Source organism: Ochotona curzoniae, unplaced genomic scaffold (assembly GCF_017591425.1).
Source record: "Ochotona curzoniae isolate NIBS_2020 unplaced genomic scaffold, NIBS_Ocur_1.0 contig_1071, whole genome shotgun sequence".
Taxonomy (NCBI): Eukaryota; Metazoa; Chordata; class Mammalia; order Lagomorpha; family Ochotonidae; genus Ochotona; species Ochotona curzoniae.
The window spans coordinates 6,192,192-6,216,253 of NW_024464939.1; the positions used below are offsets into that span (position 1 = coordinate 6,192,192).

Here is a 24,062-nt window from a genome sequence, read left to right on the forward strand (position 1 = left end):
ATCAGCATACTTTCAAAGTAAATTTTGTAGAGGTGAACAAAAAGGAGATCAATGCAACTTGAAGAAAATAAAAGTCGTAATTAAACTAAAACAAAACAATAGCCTGACCCATGGCCTTGGAAATGCCTCCTTAAATGTTTAAATTCTTCTTGAAAAGTGTGGAACTCTCTTAAGCATGACTTATTACAGGAATACTTTTGTTGAGACAAGCTTTTAAAGTTCTATAATCTGTTATAAATATCCAAGCTAGGAAAAATATTACCATAAGTAAAATTAAATCACATAAGTGTTTTATTTCACTAATTTCTGGAGAATAGGGGACATTATAGTTCTTTTAGCAGGACAGCTACAACATGTTAAAGCACAATAAGGACTGAGATTTTATGACAATCCACTGAGACATTCACTATAACTTGAACCTTTTACTTACCTCTGTCAGATGGCCAAAAGTTGGTTTAGCAGTATAAAGCATAAGTTGTTTGGTCACTTCATCTAATTCTAGAGAGAAAAAATGGAATATGATCAAAAATAATTTTATAATAAGCAAAAAACTAAGGACATTACCAATTATATCAATCAGTATAGATTATGTATATATCAAAATGGGAGAGAAATTTTCTTTTTCCCCAAATACAAGTTCATTAATATACCTTCTTAAATTTATATCCAAATATGATTAGATTATCAAGAGCATTTTAATGTGGGTTCTTTCTGTATTACATCCATGATCTTAATAACTAATTATTGGATAATTTTTTAGCAAACATTATCAACTGGCTATTCTAAAACCATGCCTCTGTCCCTTAGTGGAATCACGTTCCATGACTGAGGGCAAAACTCTGAAATACTTGATCGTTGAAGGACACCATGCTCCTAAAATACAGATATGACATGCAAATTGAAAGAGATGGTTTAGGGTAAAAATGTAGAAGTTTTTAAAGATTTATTTATTTTACTTGGAAAGTCATATTTAAAAGAGGAAAAGATAAAGAGAGAGGGAGCTTTTATGTTGCTGGTTCACTCTTTATATGGCCATATGGCCAAAGCCAGATTTAGAATAAACAAGAAAGTATTTATGATTTTTCTTGCATAGTGGAAAACAGCAGGTGAATCTACTTAAAGCTAACCAATGGAATTTAAGGGGACATGCATGTGATGGGAGAGGTTTCTGGAATACTGTTACGGATTAGACAAACTCATGTAGATGTTTAAATTCTGAAATTTATGATAATGCTTCATGGAAGAATGCTAACAGTTGATGAATCAGAGAACAAGCTTGATTCAATTATGGCATCTTGAAGATACAGCCTTTGGAAGTTTGTTGTGTTGGATTGGGGTAGCTAGAATGAGCACAGATGCTTGAATCATGATGGCTTTTTAAAAGGAGACTACATACAGGAAAGTGGAAGTCTCTGATCCCTGTCTCATTCTATCATTCCCTGACTTCCACTCTGTCATTGCCAACCTCCACCAAATGCCAAATTTATGCAGATGTCCATGACTTGTAAAGTTTTGACTGTACAACTCTAATTTGAAATAAACTTTATTCCTTCCTAAGAGGTTCCTCAGAGGTATTTTAGTTACACTAATGAAAAACAGATTAATACAGACTAGACTTCAGAACATACAATCAGTCCAGAATGATCAACTGCCCATTAAGTTTGGGACAAGCTTATGTTGGATTATAAAGTCTGCCAGCAGCGTGTTGAGTTCAAAAAAGACAACACTAAGGAATACAGCCAACACATGATAGTTGACCAAGTGAAAAACAAAACAAAACAAAACAAATCTTTGCTTATATAACTGAACAATCTGCTTATTCTTACATGGATTACAAATGACCTTATCCTTAATTAGATATTTTAATTTGTGCCTAAATTATTCTCAATCATATGTAGTAAGCCAAAATAAAATCTAGAAAATGATACTTAATGTACAAACCATCCAATTAGTGAACAAACTGTTTGATCATTTTTCATCCCTAAACTTATGTAATCCTCAATCTCCCTTTACTTCAATATTCAATAAGTGGAGAATCTATGAATATATTTGTTTATTTATTTATTTATTTTTATTACAAAGTCAGATATATAGGAAGCAGGAGAGCAGAGAGGAAGATCTTTCATCCAATGATTCACTCCCCAAGTGAGCACAACGGCTGGTTTTGTGCCAATCCAGAGGCAGGAGCCAGGAACTTCCTCCAGGTCTCCCACACAGGTGAAGGATCCCAAAGCATTGGACCGTCCTTGACTGTTTTCCCAGGTCACAAGCAGGGAGCTGGATGGGAAGTGGAGCTGCAGGGAATGGAACCTGCGCCCATGTGGGATCCCGGCGCATTCAAGGTAAGGATTTTAGCCACTAGGCCACAGCGCCAGGCCCAAGAATCTATTAATATATTTGAAGTAAAAATACCAGTAAGCATGTCAACTGATTTTAAGCCTATTTAAAAATCAATATTCACGGGCCCAGCGCGATGGCGCAAGTGGTTAAGGTCCTCACCTTGCACGCCTGGGATCCCATATGGGCGCCGGTTCTAATTCCCGGCAGCCCCGCTTCCCTTCCAGCTCCCTGCCTGTGGTCCGGGAAAGGAGTAGAGGACGGCCCAAAGCCTTGGGACCCTGCACCCGCGTGGGAGACCCGGAAGAGGCTCCTGGCTTTGGATCGGCATAGCATCAGCCGTTGTGCTCACTTGGGGAGTGAATCATCCGATGGAAGATCTTCCTCTCTGTCTCTCCTCTCTGTATATCTGCCTTTCCAACGAAAAAATAATAAAAATAAATCTTTAAAAAAAAATCAATATTCACACAAAATCATAATGTAACTTAATATTTTAAAACCTGTTTACTGCCCTAAGTAACAAAAGTTAAAGAACAGTGGGAAAACTTTTATAACCCATATGAACTTGACTATAATAAATAGAACACATTTAATTGAAAAAACTACCAGTTGGCCCTAGTGTTTGCATGAGTGAATTAATATTGTTTATTGGGACAAGATTGGTTTGTCCATACATATAAATCCACGTGTTTCAGTTCAAGTAACGAGTATTTCCTTCTGTGGTCTTTGAGTGGGACACAGAAATCAAACTGTGTGGTGTAAGAAAGAAGTTTACAATATTAAAACCTGTGCATAGTAAATGTTAGTCACCACTAGACAAGTTAATCTTGACATGTGGAAAACATTTGTATAAAACAGTTGGGATTCAGTCATCAAATGATAGTAAATCAAAAATGTAAGACCAATTTACAAAATAAGAGGAGACATGGGGAAAACTCTCCTATAATCAGATGCTAAAATTACATAAAAACTTTAAAAATAATTATAGCTAAACTTTAAATAAATATAGGGTATGGCTATTTGTTGTAGAATTAACGTCCTGTTTAGAATGCACATATCCAATATTGGAGCATCTAGATGGAAATCCCAGCTCGACTTCTGATTCCAGCTTTTTACTAAAATGCCTTTTAACAGACACTAGATGAGTGGCCCATGTGCTTGGGTCTTTGCCTTATAGAAGATATGAATTGAGGTCCTCTGTCCTAGCTTGAATCTGGCCAAGACCAAGCTATTGGGGCATATAAGTAGTGCAAAATAATAATAATAATAATGTATGAGAGATCTGTGCATGTGTATGTCTTTCAAACAAACAAAAATACATGTTTTAAATAATGAAAGAGCCATGATTCATGCATTTATGCCAAGGCAGTTCAAGATGTAGAATTTTAGGAAATCACTAACATATGTCAAAAATAAATAAGTTTATTCATAATATACCTTTCTGTAATTTTTAGTAAACTTCCCTTATTGAAAATACAAAAAATAATAAAATAAATAAGGGATTTCATATTTATGAACAAAATAAAAGAAAAAATTGATAGATGTGCTTTGCCCTTAGATAAAATGCAGCTGACTTAAGTGAAGCATGAAATAAACTATGAAATAATTAGCAAGGAAATGAAATAATCGCAGGTGTCCACCAGCTGATGACTGAATAAATAAATGATGCGCATATACACTAACAGATACTACACATTCACAAACTGAATAAACAAAACAGACACAACTCAAACCCATTAGGCTTAGTGAAATAAGCCAGCCCAAAGAGACAAATGTTGGTCCCTCATCTGTGACACCTAAAGGACAAAGTACATTTAAAATTAACATTTTGAGATTTGATTATACTCCTGAAGAACAGTTTTTTTTTCTTACTTGATGTTGTTGAATTCCTTACCCAACGATGTGTTAAGCTTGAGAATGTAAAGGCAAATTAAAACATGCTATTGGTAAACAAAGAGACAAACAAACAAAAGAAAATCTGTGAGACAGAAGGAGTTGGAATGTGTCATGTGGTGTCCTTATGCTCCTGGACCTATGCTGCAAAATGCATGAAACCTGTTGCCCTATATATATGTAATATAGATTTTAAAAAATGGAGAGAAAAAATGAAGAAAAGCTTCCACTTGTATATAAAGAAAAGCACTGTCTATAATTCAAGATAGGTGACTATCTTTAAGAACACGACATGGATGTGTATTTCCTTAGAAGAACCCAAAGACAGTATTGGTATGACCAAAATGTTCGTGACTATTTTAGATAAGAATATCTACCAATAACATGAAGACATTTAAAAGGTAAACTCAGAGGGAAGAAAATTCAAAACATCAGAATTTCATTCATGTATATGATTTAAAAACTTTCAAATCAACACAGGTAAATTTCCAAATGAGCAAATTATTTAAACACATCCAATTTCAAACAGTATACTCCAATCACAATGTGTTATTATATTGTTTAATCACATTATTCTGCAAGATAACCCAAGTTGAAATCACAAGGGGATGACATTGTTTTTCTATGTAAATTTCTCAAATGAAAAAGAAAATCCCAGAGTTGGCAAGTATCAGAAGCAATAGCAGTAGCAATTCTTACAGCCTGACAGAGGGAGGGAAAGCATGCACAAAGCAATATAAACAACGGCTTCACTGTATTTACTAAGCTGAACCTGTGCATAAACCATGTACTAGAAATTCCATTCTGAGATTTAAGTCTGCTTGGAATATGTACAGCAAAAGGCATGTGCTAGAATGGAAGAATGTTCAAGGTATTTTTCTATAACAGAAACAAGATGAAAACAAAACTAATAGTCATGAGCTGTAAACTTGATAAAAGGGATATATGCAGATGAGAGGATATCGTACAACCATAAAGATAAAATATTGACAAACTGACATAGCCAACATGTATGATGCTCACAAATGCAATATTGAGTAATGGATACCACTTGCTAAACCATACAAAGCACTTCTTTTATAAAATTTAAAAAGAAGCTATGCCTGTAGTGGGCCTCCTGATTGTCCTTGGGGAGGGGGCACCAGCAGCAGGCCTTCAAAACCCTCTGCACGGAGGCTTTCCAAACAAGTCACAGGTATGTCCTGCTAAGCACACTAGTTCCCTAGGGGGAGGAAAACTCAGTGGGCCTCCAGGACAACACCATCCTAGAGGTTAGGTTTTTGACCCAAACAAGTGCCTGTATTCAGGCAGCCCGGGCCCAAAGTTGCTGGGTGAAGCTCCTTGGCAGTCTTGGGGATGCACCCTCACAGTTAGAGGGTCTTAATTTACAGGAGGATGATGGGATCACACAGGTGACAGTGGGATGTGCTCTATGGTTTTTATGCCTAATTTAGGAATTACAGCTGAAGGACTTCCATTGATAAGTCCAAGATATTTGTACGTATGTAGGGGATCAACGCTAAAGTGGTTTGGAGGGAAGAATAAGAGTGATAGAAGCGGTTCCGATAGCAAAATCTCTGTTGGCAATGTGGGCTCACCCCTATGGAACTGCAATCTCTGCTGGCTTTCTCTAGACACTGAGGTGAGGCAACTTGTTAGCCTGGGCCCAGTGGGGGCCAGATACATGAGTCCCAGGTACAGGAGATCTGACAGAGTTCGGGGAGCTTGGCCCCCAGGGACAGGAAAATCGGTGGGGTGTGGGTCGCTTGGCCCAGATCCTGGGCCCCATCTTCTAGGTGGGTGTTGGGTTCGTCAGCCCCAGGAGTGGGAGATTCGGCAGGGTTTGATTCTCCTGTCCCGGCCCTGGAGCCCACGTACGAGATGGATGTTGGGTTCATGAACACTAGGAGTGGGGGATTCAGCTATTCTGTGGACACCTGGCCCAGGTACTTGGACTTGCCTGTGAGAACATGCCCTACTTAATGAAAAAAGTAGAGCAATGGACACAGGCCCTGTTATAAAAGGAGAATATGGCAGCACATTTGGTGCAGAACTAACCGGACAACTACCTGAAACAAATGATGAACAGCAAAAAGGTCTGGGTGAATGAAGCCAATGAACATTGGGAGGGTGACACCATCCTCGAAGCACTGAAATCCAAACAGCTTGGAAAGAACCCTCAGCATATGTACACATTGAGACTCTGGGTTGTTACGAGGTGGCTGTTCCTCATCCACTGGGACATGTGGAAAATCATGGGTGTTTTCCCCCTTTGTCTCTTCCCTTTCCTCAGAAACAACAAGAAGAAATAGCAAATTTAGAAGCAATGAATTCATCCAGTCTTCCCAACACCTCGATCCTTCCCATCCTGATTGACCATGTAACCATTATTTTAAAAAATAAATAAGGAAGAAAGAAAAGAAAAGGGAAAATTTAAAAAGAAGCCCATAGGCCTATGAAATTACAAATGATAATGGTGATTAACTTGGAATTTGCTGAAAATTCTAGAATATGGCAGGGAGAGGACAGAAAATGCTTTCTAGGAACGTGCTTATGGTTTTGTTACCAGCATGATTAGGATGATTGAATATCAGTTGCTCTGGGGGAAATTTATGCTTTCTGTATTTTAATTTGTGATATTTTTCAAATTTAGAACATTTATTATTAGCTCTTTTACTATTAAAATATAATGAATAATATAAAGTATCCCATCAAGAGTCTATTATAGAATATTTTGTGATACTATTATTGAATTATATTAATATTCATGGTTTAAAAGTCTGGTTGTAATCTCATTCCCATTGTGGTGTGATCTGCCATGACAGCCATGGAGATTTTGCTAATAATGAGTGAATCCACCTATAAAGTAATGTGAGAAAATGTATTTACCAAATAAACATGTATCATATTTGAAATGTATCAATAACTTGTTGGAACTAATCCAAAATCACTTAAAATGTTATTAAATTTATAGTTTTTTTCTTATTTGGTATTTTCCCAACCATTGGTTATAAAATAATAATAATAATGATATTATTTTCTATGTGTATATGAATAGTTCTCACACTAAAAATTATCATACTCATAAGCAAAGAAATGAATATCTTAGATTGATTTTGGACATGGATTATTAAATGAATGGTCTTTTAAATTGTCTCATGATTGGATGACTACCTGATTAAAAAGAGCTATCCTTTAAGTGATACATATAATTTAGATAATGTTTACTGACTGATGAATCCGAAAAGAAGAGCTTCACATCAAAATCCACAGAGAAATGTACTGAGACTAAGATGCTGAGGTTCAGGAAATTTCAACTTATGATTGGATAATCAGCTTCCCCAAAACTCATTAAGTTATCTGATAACAGACATCTGAGAGTTACCACTGAAGCCTAGTTTTTTTCCCTGGCAATACCAATCATTTGATTATTTCTAATGCAAATCACATTGGAATCTGAGATGGTTTCAAACATCTTTAAAATAGTGACATGAGTGTATCATGTCAGTCACAAATATTGAATATAGTCTTTCTGCTGTTGACACTGTTAGTCACACTTCAAGCCAAACCCATGCTTGTATCCTATGAATTAAGTTGTCAAGGGGATGCAAAACAAAGTGAGGCTTAGGACATCCCTTTTGTTTTATTCATTCTATGTGTTAGCTTTAAGAATATGGTCTCCACAATCATTCATTAATCTTTGGTGACTCACAAAGACTAAGAACAGTTGCCGGAGAATCATAGAAAATAAGAATCACTATGAAACATGACTAAGCATATGTCACATGCATTTGCGATGTTGTGATAGAATCAAAGGGAATCATTGTCGCTCAGAATATTACAATATTTTTGTCTCAAATAACAATTAAAAGAGCATTAAATTATTAGGTAAATATCTCTTCCTAATTATGACTAACTAAAATAATACAACTATTTTCCAGAAACTTTCCATATGCTATTTCTAATCCACAAAGTAATATGTTAGAATAGATGCGATTGTTGTGTCATTGATAAAGATACTGGGACTTACAGAGGTTGAATATTTGCTGAAATATCATTTAGCTCCTAGTTTCTCTCAGCCCAAAGTCCACCTTTGTGTTAATGCAGTCAGTCTGTGCTATACACCAGTGCTTGAATATACTAAGTTCTGAAAATACAATGTTAGGCATGATCCTATTTATCCTTATGTGAACTAACATGATTATCTTCCTACAACTTAGAACTGGTATATGTAATGGCAGCTTGATGACTCAAATTCTCTTATTTTGCCTTCTCATTCAGAATATGATCTTACAAAATCATTAAAAATGAGTAGGACAATCCTTCGACAAGTACACAGACAGAAATGGAGCAAAGACATCATTCTGAAATGAGAATCCATTATATTTAAGTAAGTTTTGGAAAAATATTGATGCCTATAAGAAAATTTCCAGGAAGAGGGATGACCTACTATAACATGTAAATGAAACAAGACATATTTGCTAATTTTCCTAAATATCAGAATGACAGCATTAGAATTTCCATGTTTCATGGCCAAGTATTAACAGTTAATTATGCCTGCCTTTGAATCAGCAGCATTCCACATGAGTGGCAGTTTAAGTTCTGGCTGATCCACGTAAGAGCCTGCCTTTTGAGGAGTGCACCAGAACGTTCAAGATCTCTTGTTTTTCAGTCTGTATCTATCTGCAACTTTGCCTTTCAAATAAGTATATAGATTTAGAAAAATTTCTAATGTTCAACCAAATACACAGGCATGTAAACAATTAAACACAGGTATCTTCATCATGATACTATGTACTCATTTTTCCAGACAAGGCATAATTACACAAAAAGAAGTACACCTATAGCTGTGGCTATTTCAAGGTCAGAATAATGTTATTTATTCCTTTTCAAAGAATTTTTTACAAGAAATGAAAACTAGGTCTTTGAAATAATTTCAGCATCATAAATCTTGGATCGATGTATACTGAATGAATAGTGCAGGTGTTTAGACTCAGTGTTATATTTTGTCAAGAACAGGGAAGGAATCCCGAACATTGGCAGTTAAGAGAGTAACAATTTCTCATTTATACAGAATAAAGATGGTGGAATAGGGTAAGGACACGTTTAAATGGATAGAAAAACATTTAATCAGGATGAAGCAGAGAGGACACATTCTTGGAAATAAGAAAGGACAGAACAACAGCAGAGGGGTACCTGGAGACTGACAGACAAAGGAAAGCAGTAGACACAACAATATGGTGTTGCAGTGACTGATACTCCAGCAGCATTCAGCTAACGGTGATCTGAATTCCACCAGCAGCCAGAACTCCACCAGCAACCAGGTGGGAAGGGACTTTCACTTCAAGCTTGGGAGGTGAACCCAGACAAAGAACTGTCTATCCTGTTGGTCCATTTGATTTCATCAGGAGCAGAGACAGAGCAGCAGATCACAGATGGGCAGTGTGAGAACACAGTAGATTTAACAGCCCAGTCAGCCACCTAGAGCCGAACTGGGCATCATTTTGAGTAAGGAGGCAAAGGCAAGGGAAAGGACTGAGCATATGCTGAGCTGGAAGTGAACTCATTTCTGACTCAGTGAACTGCATCAACGTGGCATTCTACAGGTTCCACCCAAGATAGGTCTGGGTAGCCCTCAAACCTGATGCCCAGCAGATCAAGAACTCTAGTAGTGGTATGTCAGGCACCATTTTGTACACTGTGGCAAAACCTTTAGGACTACAGGGGACAACAGTGAACTTCGCAGGTGCTGAGCTCATGAGAACTCACTGAGTTCCATGGATTGCACTGGTCGCACAGGAAAATAATACCAACTGTGGCATCATACAGGTCAAAATATGTCCGTGTGGCACCCAGATGTAACATCCAACAGGTTCCAGCAAGATCAGCGCCACCAACAAGCTAGCTATATAGGACACCTGGTGTCTCCCTAATACTGGGACCTGCTCCAACCAGAAGTGGGAGAAAGGTTGCACAGACAATGTTGCAGCCACAGCCTGGTATCACAGGAGGTGGAGACTGGTGAGCCAGGAGTTGGGGCTACGGAGTTCTTTGTGGAAATCTGACATAAGAACCCAAACCTGGAACTTTCTGGAGGTTGTAGCACAAGTGGCTGCAAGCAAAAAGTTGTGTACCAACTTCAATAAGTAAAATCGAGCTGTATATATGTGGGTGACAGAGCTTAGAAACCTCCCCAAAGGAGAAGACTCTGCTAACCAGAAGTACAATGACCAAGAGCAAAAAAAGAGACAAAGGCACAACGAATATCACTGAAAACTCCACTGCAAGGGAGCAAAACCCTATGCCAACCTCAGAGTTAACTCAGGAAGACATCGAGAAAATGGAAGAGACAGAATTCAGAAAACTCATTTTAAAGCTTCTGATGAACAATGAGAAGCACATACAAGAGTTCAAAAAATTTAAGGAATATTTTACACAAGCAATAGCAGCAATAAAGCAAATCAAGCCTGATATATCAGAAATTAAGAAAACAATAGAGCAAATTAAAAGTATGGTGGAGAGTCTCCAAAATAGAATGAGGCAAGCAGAAGAAAGAATCTCAGGATTTGAAAATATTTCGTGTCACCAGGTGAAAGCAAACAAAAAGCTGAAAGCAGAGATGGATCAGGGTAAAAACAGATATTCAAGAATTGAAAGACACTATTAGAAGGACAAATATAGGAGTTATGGGTTTCACAGAAGGTGCAGAAAGAAAGCTGGGTTTACAAATATATTTAGTGAAATAATAAAGGAAAATTTCCCTAATCTAGAGAAAGAATTGGGAAGCAACATCCTGGCAGGGCACAGAACTCCCAACAGGCCTGATCAAAAGCAATCTTCACCAAGACACATGATCATCAAGCTCTCTTCAATTGAACATAAGGAAAAGATCCTTAAATGTGCACATGAAAAAAATCAATTGATATATAAGGAAATGCCAATTAAACTCACAAGAGACCTCTCACAGGAAACTCTAAGGTAAGAAGAGAATGGAGTGATATATTCCAGATTCTAAAAGAAAAAAATTGTCAATCTAGGATAACATATCTGGAAAAGCTTTCTTTCATCTTTGAAAATGAAATACAATGCTTCCACAGTAAAGAAAAGTAAAAGAATATGCCTCTTCCAAACCTGCACTACAAATAATATTTGTCAAGATGTTCTCTTGACAGAGAAGAGGAATAGCACCCACCAAAACCAAAGGCAAACAGGAAGGACATCCCAGTAAAATGACAACAGAAGACTAAACCAATGAACAACCCATTCTTAAAATGACAGGACCAAAGTACCACCCATACATATGAACCCTGACTATAACAGACTTAAACTCAGTCAAACATCATAGATTAGTAGACTGGATTAAAAAACAGAACCCATCTATTTGTTGTCTAGGAGAGACACATTTCACCAACAAAAATCAACGGAAACTATATTGCATGGGTTTTGATGTTTTCTGTTGGTTTCATCTCTTCAAAACACTTTCTTCTGATTAAATTCTTCAGTGACTCATAGATCATACAGTGGCATCATTTTCTGCAAGAAGGTTCTTGATTTTCATTTCTTCAGCTACAAGTTAGTAAATTAGTAGCATGTTGCTTAACTTCATGATGTTGTTAATTTCTTTATTCTTACTGATGTTGATTTTTTTGTGGTTTTTTATTTAAGCAGATGTATAGTAGCTGTATAATGGAGACTGTCATATCTAGTAACATGTCATTTAATTTCATGGGCATTGTAAATTTCTATTTTTCTTTCTGTTGTTGATTTTGTGTTATGACTTCTCATTTAAGGGGATGTACAGTAGCTGTGAAATGGAGACTAACATCCAGATGTGAGGATGCAGTGTAGTATGCATTTCTGCTTCCAGACAAAGATGGACTTACAATGAAACTGTTTACTATATCTTGACAATAGGATTTTGGACTCTCTGCCATTGTCCATGCCCGCAATGAAGGACATATGACTGTGTATGAAGAACTATACTTTAGTAATGATATAGAGGAACTAGGTGGGGAGGGGGACAATTGGGGCTGGGATAAGGGAAATACCAGGAGCCTGTGGAATTGTGTCATAAAATGATAATAGTAATAATAATAATAAATTTGTTATTAAAAAACAATTTCTCATTTATGTGTTTAAGTACCAATTGAGATGAAAGAGCAATGATAGAAAGTGATGGACAATCCACATCAAAATTGTTGTAGCTTGACATAATACCAAACTACAAACACACATTGTATCAGTCATAAGCAAACTTTTGAACTCATTCTTGCTTTTACCACTCTTCCCAGACTAGATGAAATCCTCTTAACTTCCCCACATAAAATCTTCTTCCATCAGTTGCCTCCCTGCTGTATTCTTCCCTTCTTGATCTTAAACTCTTTCTAATGTTGACCATTTCTCAGACAGTTCTCTGCTGGATTCCTTACCACATTGCCGGTGGCTGTCTACTCTCAAATAAGACCCTTTGCTGACCTGGACATTGAAGTACAAACTGAAAGAAACATCTTGTCAATAAGTCACAGCCTCTTGCCATTGAAATAGTACCACTTGTGCTCTAAGTAGACCACTTTGTGAACCTTAAATGATGGGAAAGATATGCTAAAAACTATAGACAACAAATTTTATTTTAGGCAAAATGCATCCAGAGATTTAAAAAAATCTACAACTGTACAAAATATTTTTGTGATAGAACATAAGAAATACTGCTGAAATTGTGATCAGGACACTCATTGGAATTAGTTACAAGATACCTTCACTCTAGCTCTAGTTAATAGCAATAATTGTGGTCAACATTGTGGTGATAGTTTTGAAAAACAAAAACAATAGTTTCCTTAGTGAGTGCCTCATTTGTGGAAGAATGAAAATACAAAACATTCTGCCAATTTTGTACATGGCATAACTATAGTCTAAGAAAACCCAAATATCTCTCTTTTTTAATTTATTGTGTTATATTAATGGACAAATAGTGTATTTAGTAGCGAGCATCTGTAGCAAGTGATATGTCTTTCAGGGCAATGTTTATGTCATTACCTGCAGTGTTTAATGTAGTATTCCAAAGAAGATAAAATTAATTTACAGTGCAGAGGGCAGTAGCTCCATCTCAAGTCCATAATTTTTAATGTTTTAAATGTGTTTGTGAAAGCTACACTGACAAAACACCAACATTCAAAATAATAAATTTCTTATAATTATGTGGTTTCACATGTTCAAGATTATTTTGTGAATTTTCATATCATTCTTAGTAATTTTTAGTATAAATATAATGAAATCAGAAAAGTCATTGATTTCAATTTTGGTTGGCTGATTTGAAATTTTCCTTAAGTGAATTTGGTAAAGCACATACCTAAATACTTATTTTCCTTTTGGAGACAATACAATCACATTACATATATATTATGTTGAGAACTACTCAGTGGCTAGGCAGGCTAATCTTCTGCCTGCCAGTGCCAACATCCCATATGAGTGTCAAATTGTGTATCCTGGATGCTCCACTTCCTGATGTAGCATCCTGCTTGTGGCTTGGTAAAGCAATGGAAAATGGCTCAAATCATTGGGCCTTTGCAGCCATGTGAAAGACTGAAAAAAAATTCCTGGTTATTGACTTCATATTGACTCAGCTTTGCCATTCCACCCATTGTGGGGTAACCCCGTGGATGGAAGATTTCTGTCTCTCCTCTCAGTAAAATTAAAGTAAATAAGTCATTCAAAATGATGTTAACATGTAAATTGCATGTATAGTACATACAATGTGATAGCTCCATTGTTAATAGTTTCTGAACTCCTTTGAAGGAACCGAGCTTCAGCAGATGGCCCTGCTATCATGTGCTTAATCTCAGACTTTTGTCCATACTTCTATGTCAGAAGAATCTGAATGCTATCATCTCAGCTTCACTTTCTTAACACCCTTTCCTAGCAGTGAATTGCTAAATGGACAATTTGCATTCCTTCCCAAATTTTCCAGTAGTATGCAGCATGTTGAAATTTTGACCTGAGACTATAAATCAGGAAAAATAATTAATTTTATATTCTAGTGCTCCTAGATGTTTTGTTTATATTAGGTATTTATCTTCAAATGGTTGCTATCAGATCAACTTAAAAAAAAACTAACTAAAAGCCCTTCATTAGTAGTAGTGGGGAATATTAATGCAAAAGATTGGGTAGTTTTAGTATTAGTTGATTTGTATTCCTTTTTAAGGATGAAAATACAATTTTCCCAAAAATTCCAGCAAACCTGCCTTTGAATCAATAGTAAGTCCAAAATAGGTCACATGTACTTTCATAAACAAAATTCTCAAGTTTACAGGGAAAATAGGAACATTAGGTGATTTAGGCCGATCTGAGTTTAAATATACGGCAATGTATTTCTAAATCTGTTAAAGCATAATTCATACTAGCAATATTTATGTATGACTTCTTTCCAACGTGTGAATTTCAAAACTGTCCATTTATCAGTGAAGAATAACTATCTTTGTGCCAAATTATTGAAACGGTTCCCTTATCCTTTGATCAGTGAGATCAACAACATTTCAGAACTATCAAAATCACCTGGGCACAACCCTCAGATCATGTGCCAAATTGGGACCCTGGGTGGACATATGATGGCCATTTCCCATCCCTGTGTACTGAGGCCACTGGGAGGAGAGGTATGGCTTCTTTTCTTATCCTCTTCCCCTCCCTAACCCCCAAAACAGAAAGAAGTAATAGAAAATTTGAAAACAATGATCACATCCACTGTTCCCTAACCCTTGGTCATTCCCACCCTCACCAACTATTGCTAGCATCATTTAAAATTTAAAAAATAAATAATGTTTTTTTTAAAAAAGGACCAAGTAGAATTCCTGCATTCAGATGAAAGAAGGATGAATTAATTATTCATTTAATATCTCTGGGACAGTTCACATGGATTAGTAAATTCTGGTTGAAGCGTACACCGTTGGTAAAGGTTTAGGTCAATGACAACAAATAAACACAATTTTAAAAAGGCAAAATGAGTAATTGCATAATGGCACATTGTACACCTCATACTGGGTTCAAACACACAGTGAAACATCTACCGCTTGATGCAGAAGCAGTTCCCTTGACGACTCAGTAGAACAGCTCAGCCTTCTACATCAGGAGGGAACCTGCAACTCTGATTCTCCCTTGTGGCCCTATATGAGATGGGCATCATGACACTTTCCCACTATAAATGAGCAAGGTTTTAGAAATCCCTTCCATTTTGATGTAAATTTAGAGAATTGGAGATTGCCTTGCAAATTATAATCCCAGATCTTTGTGATATTTAGATTTACTTAATCCTGTGTATTTACCCTCACATCTCCACAGGTTTCAAATACATTTATTTTGGACTTGGTTGACTAGAAACACATCTCCAAACACTATTTATACATAGTTTTTGAGTGGGGGAAATTCTGTTGCCTCACAGCAAATCTATATGCACTAAACATTTTCCAGTTCACGAAATAATGACCTCATGCAGAGATAAATCACAATTTGGAATATTACTTTTTCCTCTAGGCTACAATTCCAGCAACTTGTTCAATGAAAAAAACCATTCTTCACGAATCATCCAGGGATTAAGAAAAACTAAAAGCTCAAACTACTATCTGAGACAAATTAATTTAGCAAAGAATTTAACAGGCTGAAAACAAAACATCATTATGTCTTAAAAAGCAACATGCAGACCAACAAGGAACCACAGGTTTTACCTGAAATGTTTACAAAATGTTTGACAGCTCAGATTTATCTGTCATCTTATCAACTGTGATTCTTTATCTGCTAAAGTATATGACAGCTTTTAACTTTGGATTTCAATATATTTTTTTACAATACAAGGAATCACATTATTGCCCTTTTAGTCAGTTTAGATACTGGCAGCAGGAAGAAAAAACATTTATTATTGTAATTGTCTTTCATCTTTACCTTTTACCTCCTGAGTTTTATAAACTTTGTTACTTATGTCTTGAAAATTCTTAATAATGGACATGAAACTTAACACACAATATCCTGGTATACTGGAAACAAGTTTCTTAACATATCACTTTTACACAGGCTGTATAATAACCACACAATGCACTTTATCAAGAAATGAAACAGTCCCCTTACAATTCAATTCTACATGCTAGGATGTATAAATTCTACCGATATAATCTTGCTTCCAGATTCCTTAATAATGTTTTCAGTTGTAAATCAGAAGAACTAAATCTAGAAAAACCAACAGGGATTTTATTGGGTTGGTAATTGGCAGCTCACAAAATCTGGAAGAATCATGGGAGTCACATTTACACTGGTTCATAGGGTAGCTAAAGCTTGACACCATTCATTATCAACCTGTAAAATAATGTTGCTAACTCTGAAACCACAGAATGTAATCTGCAAAGTGTGCAAAATGCGTTTTGGGACCTCCAATTCTTTCCTTTGTTTTGGATGTGGTTATTTTTTTCCTTTAATTATTTCTGACATCATTGTTCTTTTTGAAAAAGCGTATCTGGAAAAGATCTGCACAAATACTTTAATTGCACTGACAGTTTTGGGTTATTCCAGTTCAGCAGAACCAGTTAAAACATTTAAATACTATGCAATGGGTTGAGTCCAATAATCACTGTCATAGTTTCTAAAGATCCTTACAAGCACAACAGTTGCTCTATCCCATGACTTCCTGCTGCATAATCACAGAATGTGGGCTTGTCAAGGGTCTGGCTTCTTTCAAGTCCAGGTTCTCTGCAGCAGTGTTCTGAATGTATCGTGCTGGAGAATCTTCCAAGCACTAAATATTTTGAAGATCACTCAAGTTCTCACTTAAGGAAACATTTGTGATGTCAGTTTTAGAATAGTTTCATAAACTATCTGAGGTAATCTGAAAGGCAAATGCAGGTGCTGCGTTTGAAACCTAGCAGTCTCCTCTGGCTCCAGAGCCCAAGATCCTAAACACAGCAAACACACACTAAACTTATGGTAAGTTTTGTCTGTAAGAAATGAAGGATGGAAGACCCAAAGAACAGACGAAAGAATTGTCATGATATCCAAAGAGCTCTCCAAATCCCATTCTGAACAGGTCAAGCATCCTGGCCTATCCATGCCTTTTGGACCAGAACATATTGCTAAGCTGCCTTAAAATACTGTTTTCAATATGTCATATTTACAAACAACATAAGTAACAGGAAAAAAATATCATTTCTTTTGAATTATGTTTAGTTAAACTAGTGGAGTACTTAAAGCTAAGACAAAAAGGAAATTTAAAAATCCTTGTGGGGCCCGGCGCGGTGGCGCATGTGGTTAAAGGTCCTCGCCTTGCACGCCCGGGATCCCATATGGGCGCCGGTTCTAATCCCGGCAGCCCCGCTTCCCTTCCAGCTCCCTGCCTGTGGCCTGGGAAAGCAGTCGAGGACGGCCCAAAGCTTTGGGACCCTGCACCCGCGTGGGAGACCCCGAAGAGGCTCCTGGCTTCGGATCGGCATAGTATCGGCCCATTGCACTCACTTGGGGAGTGAATCATCGGACGGAAGATCTTCCTCTCTGTCTCTCCTCTCTGTATATCCGCCTTTCCAATGAAAAAATAATAAAAATAAATCTTTAAAAAAAAAAATCCTTGTGTTCTGCACGGAAATTAAACAATGGAAACAATTTTACTTTTTCTTTCTTAACTCTGTCTGAGAGATTGTGATAACCCTGATTCAAGTAAAGAAGTATGTGTTGAAGAAGAAAAATTTCTCTGACAAGCAGGAAAAATTATGATTTTCTCTGTATGGAAGAATAGGTGAGTATGAAAATTGTAGCAGTAAGATTTAAGTTTGTTTTTGAATTACTGACTTTCTGGGTCTGAAAGCAGTATTAACAATAGAATTAACGCCCAATAAGTCATGGAACAGACATTAGCAACTCCAAAACATGCTTGCTGCCTAATATGTGGAGCATGGAGGCCATGGTGAGTTTGAACTTCTAAGACTCACTTAGAAGTCTGGGCGATGAAAGACATGCTTGGAATAGAACAAAATAATTTTTAGGTTTTTACACAAAAGGCATGATGTGTTGCATAAAATGGTCTATGGTTTGGTTCCATGGAAATGCATGCACACGAGAGGAAAGTTATGCTGAAGAACACTGCACAAAATGTGAGCAAAATAAAACAATTTTAATGAAGGTTAACTATTTTAATGAAGGTTAATTGCATAGCAATGGAACAGGTAAACACAGAAAACGTTTCTTGCCTGATCAGGTACAGATCAAAACCTAGTCCACAAGTAGGTTCATGCAGAATTATAGATTTTATTTATTTTTGTCTCCCTAGAACTGTTTTCCCTGAAATAAGGACAAATACATATTATCACATACAGAGAAGGAAAAAATGGGGAAAAAATTAAGTTTTAAGCTCACCCAGAAAATGTTTACATAGATATTTAGATATCTTAAGGAAGTAGTTGTGAGCCCGTAATAAGATAAACACTATATCCATGATTATTCCATGAAAATACATGAAAAAATGTGTTTTATGAAAGCATCGATAAAATAAATACCATGCATACAGACTAATATCTGAAAAATTAATATGGTAATTACTTAACGATCAACTGTAATGGCAGCAGAACTGATCTCAGAAGTATTACTAAAACAATGTGGTTATTTTATGTTGTTATGAAGAGATAATTACAAGAATTACTAAGATTATATATTTAAGAATAGATTTTACTGTATTTCTTGGAATATCCATGAAAATAATAAACTCCACATGTTGTCATGAATTGTCTGACAAGAGAGAAATATTTTTTTCTTAGTGAAATTGTATTTCATCTCAATTTTTCAGAACTTCAGCAAAGATTGGACATCATATTTGGTTCCTGCTTCATCCTTACAAAAAGACATGATAATTTGGCTTCATCATTACTGCCTACCGCCTTACAAGGCAATTAGATCAAGATGACAAAGTACACACACCACCAGGAAAGTTAATATAATGAACAAGTTATAGAAACATTTTTACTTATGAGATACAACTTACTTGTCTAAGTTGTATAATCATTAACATCACTTGCCAAATTCTAGAATCTGCATCCAGAAGAAATAATATATAGAAAAAAAACTCATGATATATGAAAAATAAAAATATATATAAGGCATGACTGGCTCTGAGAAATATAAATCTGTGCAAAAAGCCATAAATGAAATAATAGTCAAGCACATCAAAATATACATAAAGTCCAAAACAAATGGAGAGTTGATGAATTTTAACATATACAGAATTTGGAAAGTTACCAATGCATGATTATTGGAGGTAAAATGTTATGTGTATTATGTGAAATTAATTTTAGATTATTTAAAGAACTACACTGAATTAAAACAACATGGAACACAGTAGACAAAAATCTAGGAACTACAAAGGATTTGGAGTGGACAGCCCTCATTAATTTAAAAACAGGTGGGAAAGTTAGAGGGATATATAAAGATACTGCAAAAATGTCATGTAAGGGCCTGGGGAATGTTTGTATATAGCTGTATGTCAAAAATCCAATGTTAGCAACAACCAAAGTTGATATGAGTTGAAAACAAATGACAAGTAGTCTAGTAAACTAGTCAAAGAATAAGCCAACTTTATAAAACAGAGAAATGCAGACATAAAGTAAATGTATAAATTTTGTACTTTTGTAGGAATGGGTTTTTGGTATAGTGTTTAAAATGGTTAAGACATCAGCATTCCACATCAGATCTCCCAAGTTAAATTCCGAAATCTGGCACCTGTCTGTGTTGGAGGCAGCAAATGATGTTTCAAGCAATTCTGTGTCTGCAAGCCAAGTGGGAAACCAGGATCTCCTCCCTAAGCCTAGCACTGGCCCCAACTACTAAGGGTATTTGGAGTGTCAACCAACAAATGGAACAGGATTATTAGCATGTCCATCACTGCATATATTGGTGTTGGAAAAAAATTTTGTGTAACCTTAACTATTCTGAAAACAGAATAGACACATCATTAATGAAGAAGTATTAATTTATCATTATGGTCTTGAACATACAGGACAACGTGATTTAATAATAGGAATATTCGTGCTAACCTTTCTCCGTGTGTGTGCTGTGTGTGTCTGTATGTGTGTGTGCATGTTTCCAGACATAAGACAGATATAAGGACTGAACAAGAGGAGCATACCGGTGGTTCCTGCAAGAAAGACATAGAGTAAAAAAGTGGAAAGAGAAGAAGGTTTATTCTTGGGATTAACATGTCTGAGTTTAAATCACATGTAAAATCTCAATATTCGCAAAGATAAACTATCCTACTTCTTATGCCTCAATTCCCTTCCCTTCCTAATCTGAGCAGCTGTTACAGGAAGTGGGACCATTTACCTGGCATTCGGCAAAGTTTTGTGTGAAGAATCTTCTCATTTCACTAACCTAACTCACAATGTTTGAAGACAATCATTTCAAATGTCACCTAGTACAGTAGTATGTTCATAAAGCACACCCATGACAACACACCCTTTGATGATGTCCGCAAGACTAAAGATGTACCTTGTAAATTACTACTATTGTCCTACTTCATTATTAAAAAAATAATTTATTGGTCTCTTCTCCATCAAGGTTGGTTATTTTTTCAACTGAATTTATTTTATAAGTATGTAGGTATACTTGTCTCAGAATATTATCTTCCATGATTTTCTGAATAGCTTGTTTGTGATCTAATCTTTAATTTTTGTTTACAATGATTTCAGCCTCCTTTGGTTGTCTGCTGCTTTCCCATCAATACATCCAGAATCTGTTGTCTTTGTATCATAGAAAAATTGACATTTAATTAAACACTTCTCTGATTGTGCCCAACCACAAGATGTTTTTCTCTCCCACTTCTAAAGGTTTAACGAGGTCTAGCACTTATTTTGCACTTTCTTTACTCTGACATATCATTTATTGATTCTTCTGTAACTTTTTTGTCACTGACTTTTTCCTCACAAGCCTATTCATTTCTCTCTTTTTTTCCCCGTGATCTCCTTGTGAGAGGTTGGAGACAGGGATGTGGAGTTTTTCTTTCCTTTTTTTTTTAAGTGAAATTATTAAAGCCTAATATTAATTATAGAGTATAATGCCTTCTGAAAATTTAAACTCATTTGAATTAAATGCAATGAATAATAATGACAGAATGCTTATTGCTGGTTTGAAATAGTAATCTTTGTTAGTTTGGGGAAGAATTAAGATGTCCTGGCCACACGCTGTCAAACTGACAATGTAGATGAACTGGTCCTGGGGGTACAGTATTGCCAGAAGAGCAAAGAAAAGCTCTCCAGTCACAACATAAACTTGAGTACTGACTGTGGGAATCATTTCTCCCACTTTCTTCTAAGCAGCAAAATCTTACTTACTGGCTTATTGATATATACTTGGTGGTATTCTAGTGTCTGTAGGATAAATGTGTCTAAAAATAAACTCTTGATTATATGCCGCAGGTTGCTCAGCTTCTAACATTCTAGATTGCAGTAACTGATATCCATTTTTCTCCCAAACCTTATAGGCATCTTACAGTCCCAGTATAAAAAGCACCTAAGGATAAACCATCAAATTTTTAAGTAGAATCATTTAAAATGATCATTTCTTGTGGATACAAAAAATTACCAAATTGAGCGCTGTCATATTCTCAAGCATTTAGGATCACACTTCCCATAATCATCCATGTCACCTTGCTAATCTAAGCCATCATCATATGTTTGTGGAAAAATAATAGTTTTAATAAGATATAATTCATACACTTTACAACTTATTTGGAAGTGAAAAATGCTGTGTCTGTTGCTACATTCATAGAGTTGTACAACCGCTATTTAAATTATAATTTTTGTGTCACTCTCTCCCCTCAAGAAAAATTGTGGGGACAGTGTTGTAGTATAAGGAGTTAAGCTGCCAACTGAGATGACAGCATTCCTTATGGGTGCTGCTTTGTGTTCTGATTGCTCCACTTCCATTCCAACTCACAGCCAATGCTCCTGGGTAACACATCAGAAAATGGTCCAGGTGCTTGGCTGCTGCATCCTGTGAGATACCCTGAGCAGTATCCTGGCACCCAGACTTGATCTGACGCAGCCCTGGCCATTGCAGCCATTAAGGGATTGAGCCAGCAGATGGAAGATCTATTTTACTACAGCCATCAATTGGTAATTGGGACTTTCCACTAAATGAAATAAATGAAGAGAGAAAGAGAGGGAGAGAGGGAGATAAGCAATTACATGTCCTTGAGGTGTCACACTTCATTCTTCTCAATTCTCTTCTCCAGCCCTAGTGTCTCTTAATCTGTGTGCTAAAGGTGTACCTGTTCTCCACATTAGACAAAATTGAGCTCATACAGTATGTGATCTGTTATGATCTGCTACAACTGACGTTTTTTCACTCACCAATTGTTCCCAAGATTTATCCAGGTTAGAGCATGGTATGAGGACTTCATTCCTTTTCATTGTCAAATGTTCCACTGCGTACATATATCATTTTCACTTATGAGCTCATCACTTGATGAAATTTTGAATGATTTCTGCCTTTTAGCTGCTGCAAACATTCATGTGTAAGTTTTTAAATGGACATATGCTTTCAATTTTCTTGAATATGTACCAGGATTACAACTGCTTGATAAATAATGTGGTAATGCTAGCATTCTGAGAACTCCCAGACTGTTTTTGAAAGTGATTATGCCACATTACAAGTGTATTTCACCCAGCTGTTTTGACAACTTCAATTTTTACATCTTTGAAAACACTGCCATTAAAATACACTCTTTGCTTTATACTACGGGAATGTGAAAAAGTTACACATTGTAGCTTTATTGTTCAACTTCTTATACATGAAGGATGAGAAGCATTTTTGGGGATGCTTATAAACTATTCGTATATATTCTTTGAAGAAATGTCTATTTGAGCCCTTCACCAGATTCCAATGAAAATGTTATTTTTTTTCTTCATATACATTCTTTGTCATTGAGGTTAGTATTTTCAACTGTTTTCTAATTCTATAGTTTAGCAACATTTTCTTGATAGCATCATTGATATAATTCTTGATAGCAAAAGTAAATCTCTCTCACAAACAAACACACATGCTGGGATTTTAATCTTCCTTAAAGATTTATTTAAATTTTATTTGAAATACAGAGTTACACAGAGAGAAGAAAAGGCATGGAGAAGGGTTTTCCATCTGCTGGTTCAGTCCCCATTTGACTGCCATGGTCAGAGCTGAGAAAATTAGAAACCAGAAGCCAGAAGCTTCTTCCAGGTCTCCCGTGTGAGCGTAGTGTCAGGAGAACATGAGCCATGATCCACTGCTTTCCCAGGCCATAAGCAGTGAGATGAATTGGAAGTGAAGCATCCAGGACACAAATCAACATCCATATGGGATGCCAACACCATGGAGACAGAGTTAGCATACTATGCAATAAAACCATCCACAGAGCTTTTAATCTTTAAGAAGGACTTGTCTGACCTAAGAATTTGTGCACCCACACACACACACACACACGAACCTACTTTTTAAAGATAAGTTTTTACTTGCTTTCCTTTTGTAACATTCTTGTTTTATTAACAAAATAAATTTCATGTACTTCATATTTACATTTTAACAGAATGTTGATTTCCACTTCACTTTTCCAACCCTTTTTACTTTCACTCTTACTCTTGCCTCCCTTACTTTTCATTTTTACAATGACAGTCAAAAATGAACTGCTTACAAATTTAAAGGTTAACTTCTAGATTCTCACTTCTATTATACTGAAGTATTTACTAACCACATGCTAATACCATGGAGCCTAGACGCGAGTTTGAAAATTACACAGTGTATGTCTAACATATTTATTCCCTTTCAAGACTGTTCTGAAAACTATTACC

The 24,062-nt window shown here is 36.1% G+C and overlaps 1 protein-coding gene across 1 annotated transcript in view; it reads right to left on the reverse strand.

The window, feature by feature from the left end:
• Positions 1-24,062, reverse strand: part of CNBD1 (cyclic nucleotide binding domain containing 1) — a 363,708-nt gene that overhangs the window by 35,449 nt on the left and 304,197 nt on the right. Inside the window, exon 11 of the mRNA XM_040992868.1 lies at positions 431-498. Coding sequence (XP_040848802.1) covers positions 431-498 — 68 coding nt within the window. The remainder of the gene's footprint in view (positions 1-430; positions 499-24,062) is intronic.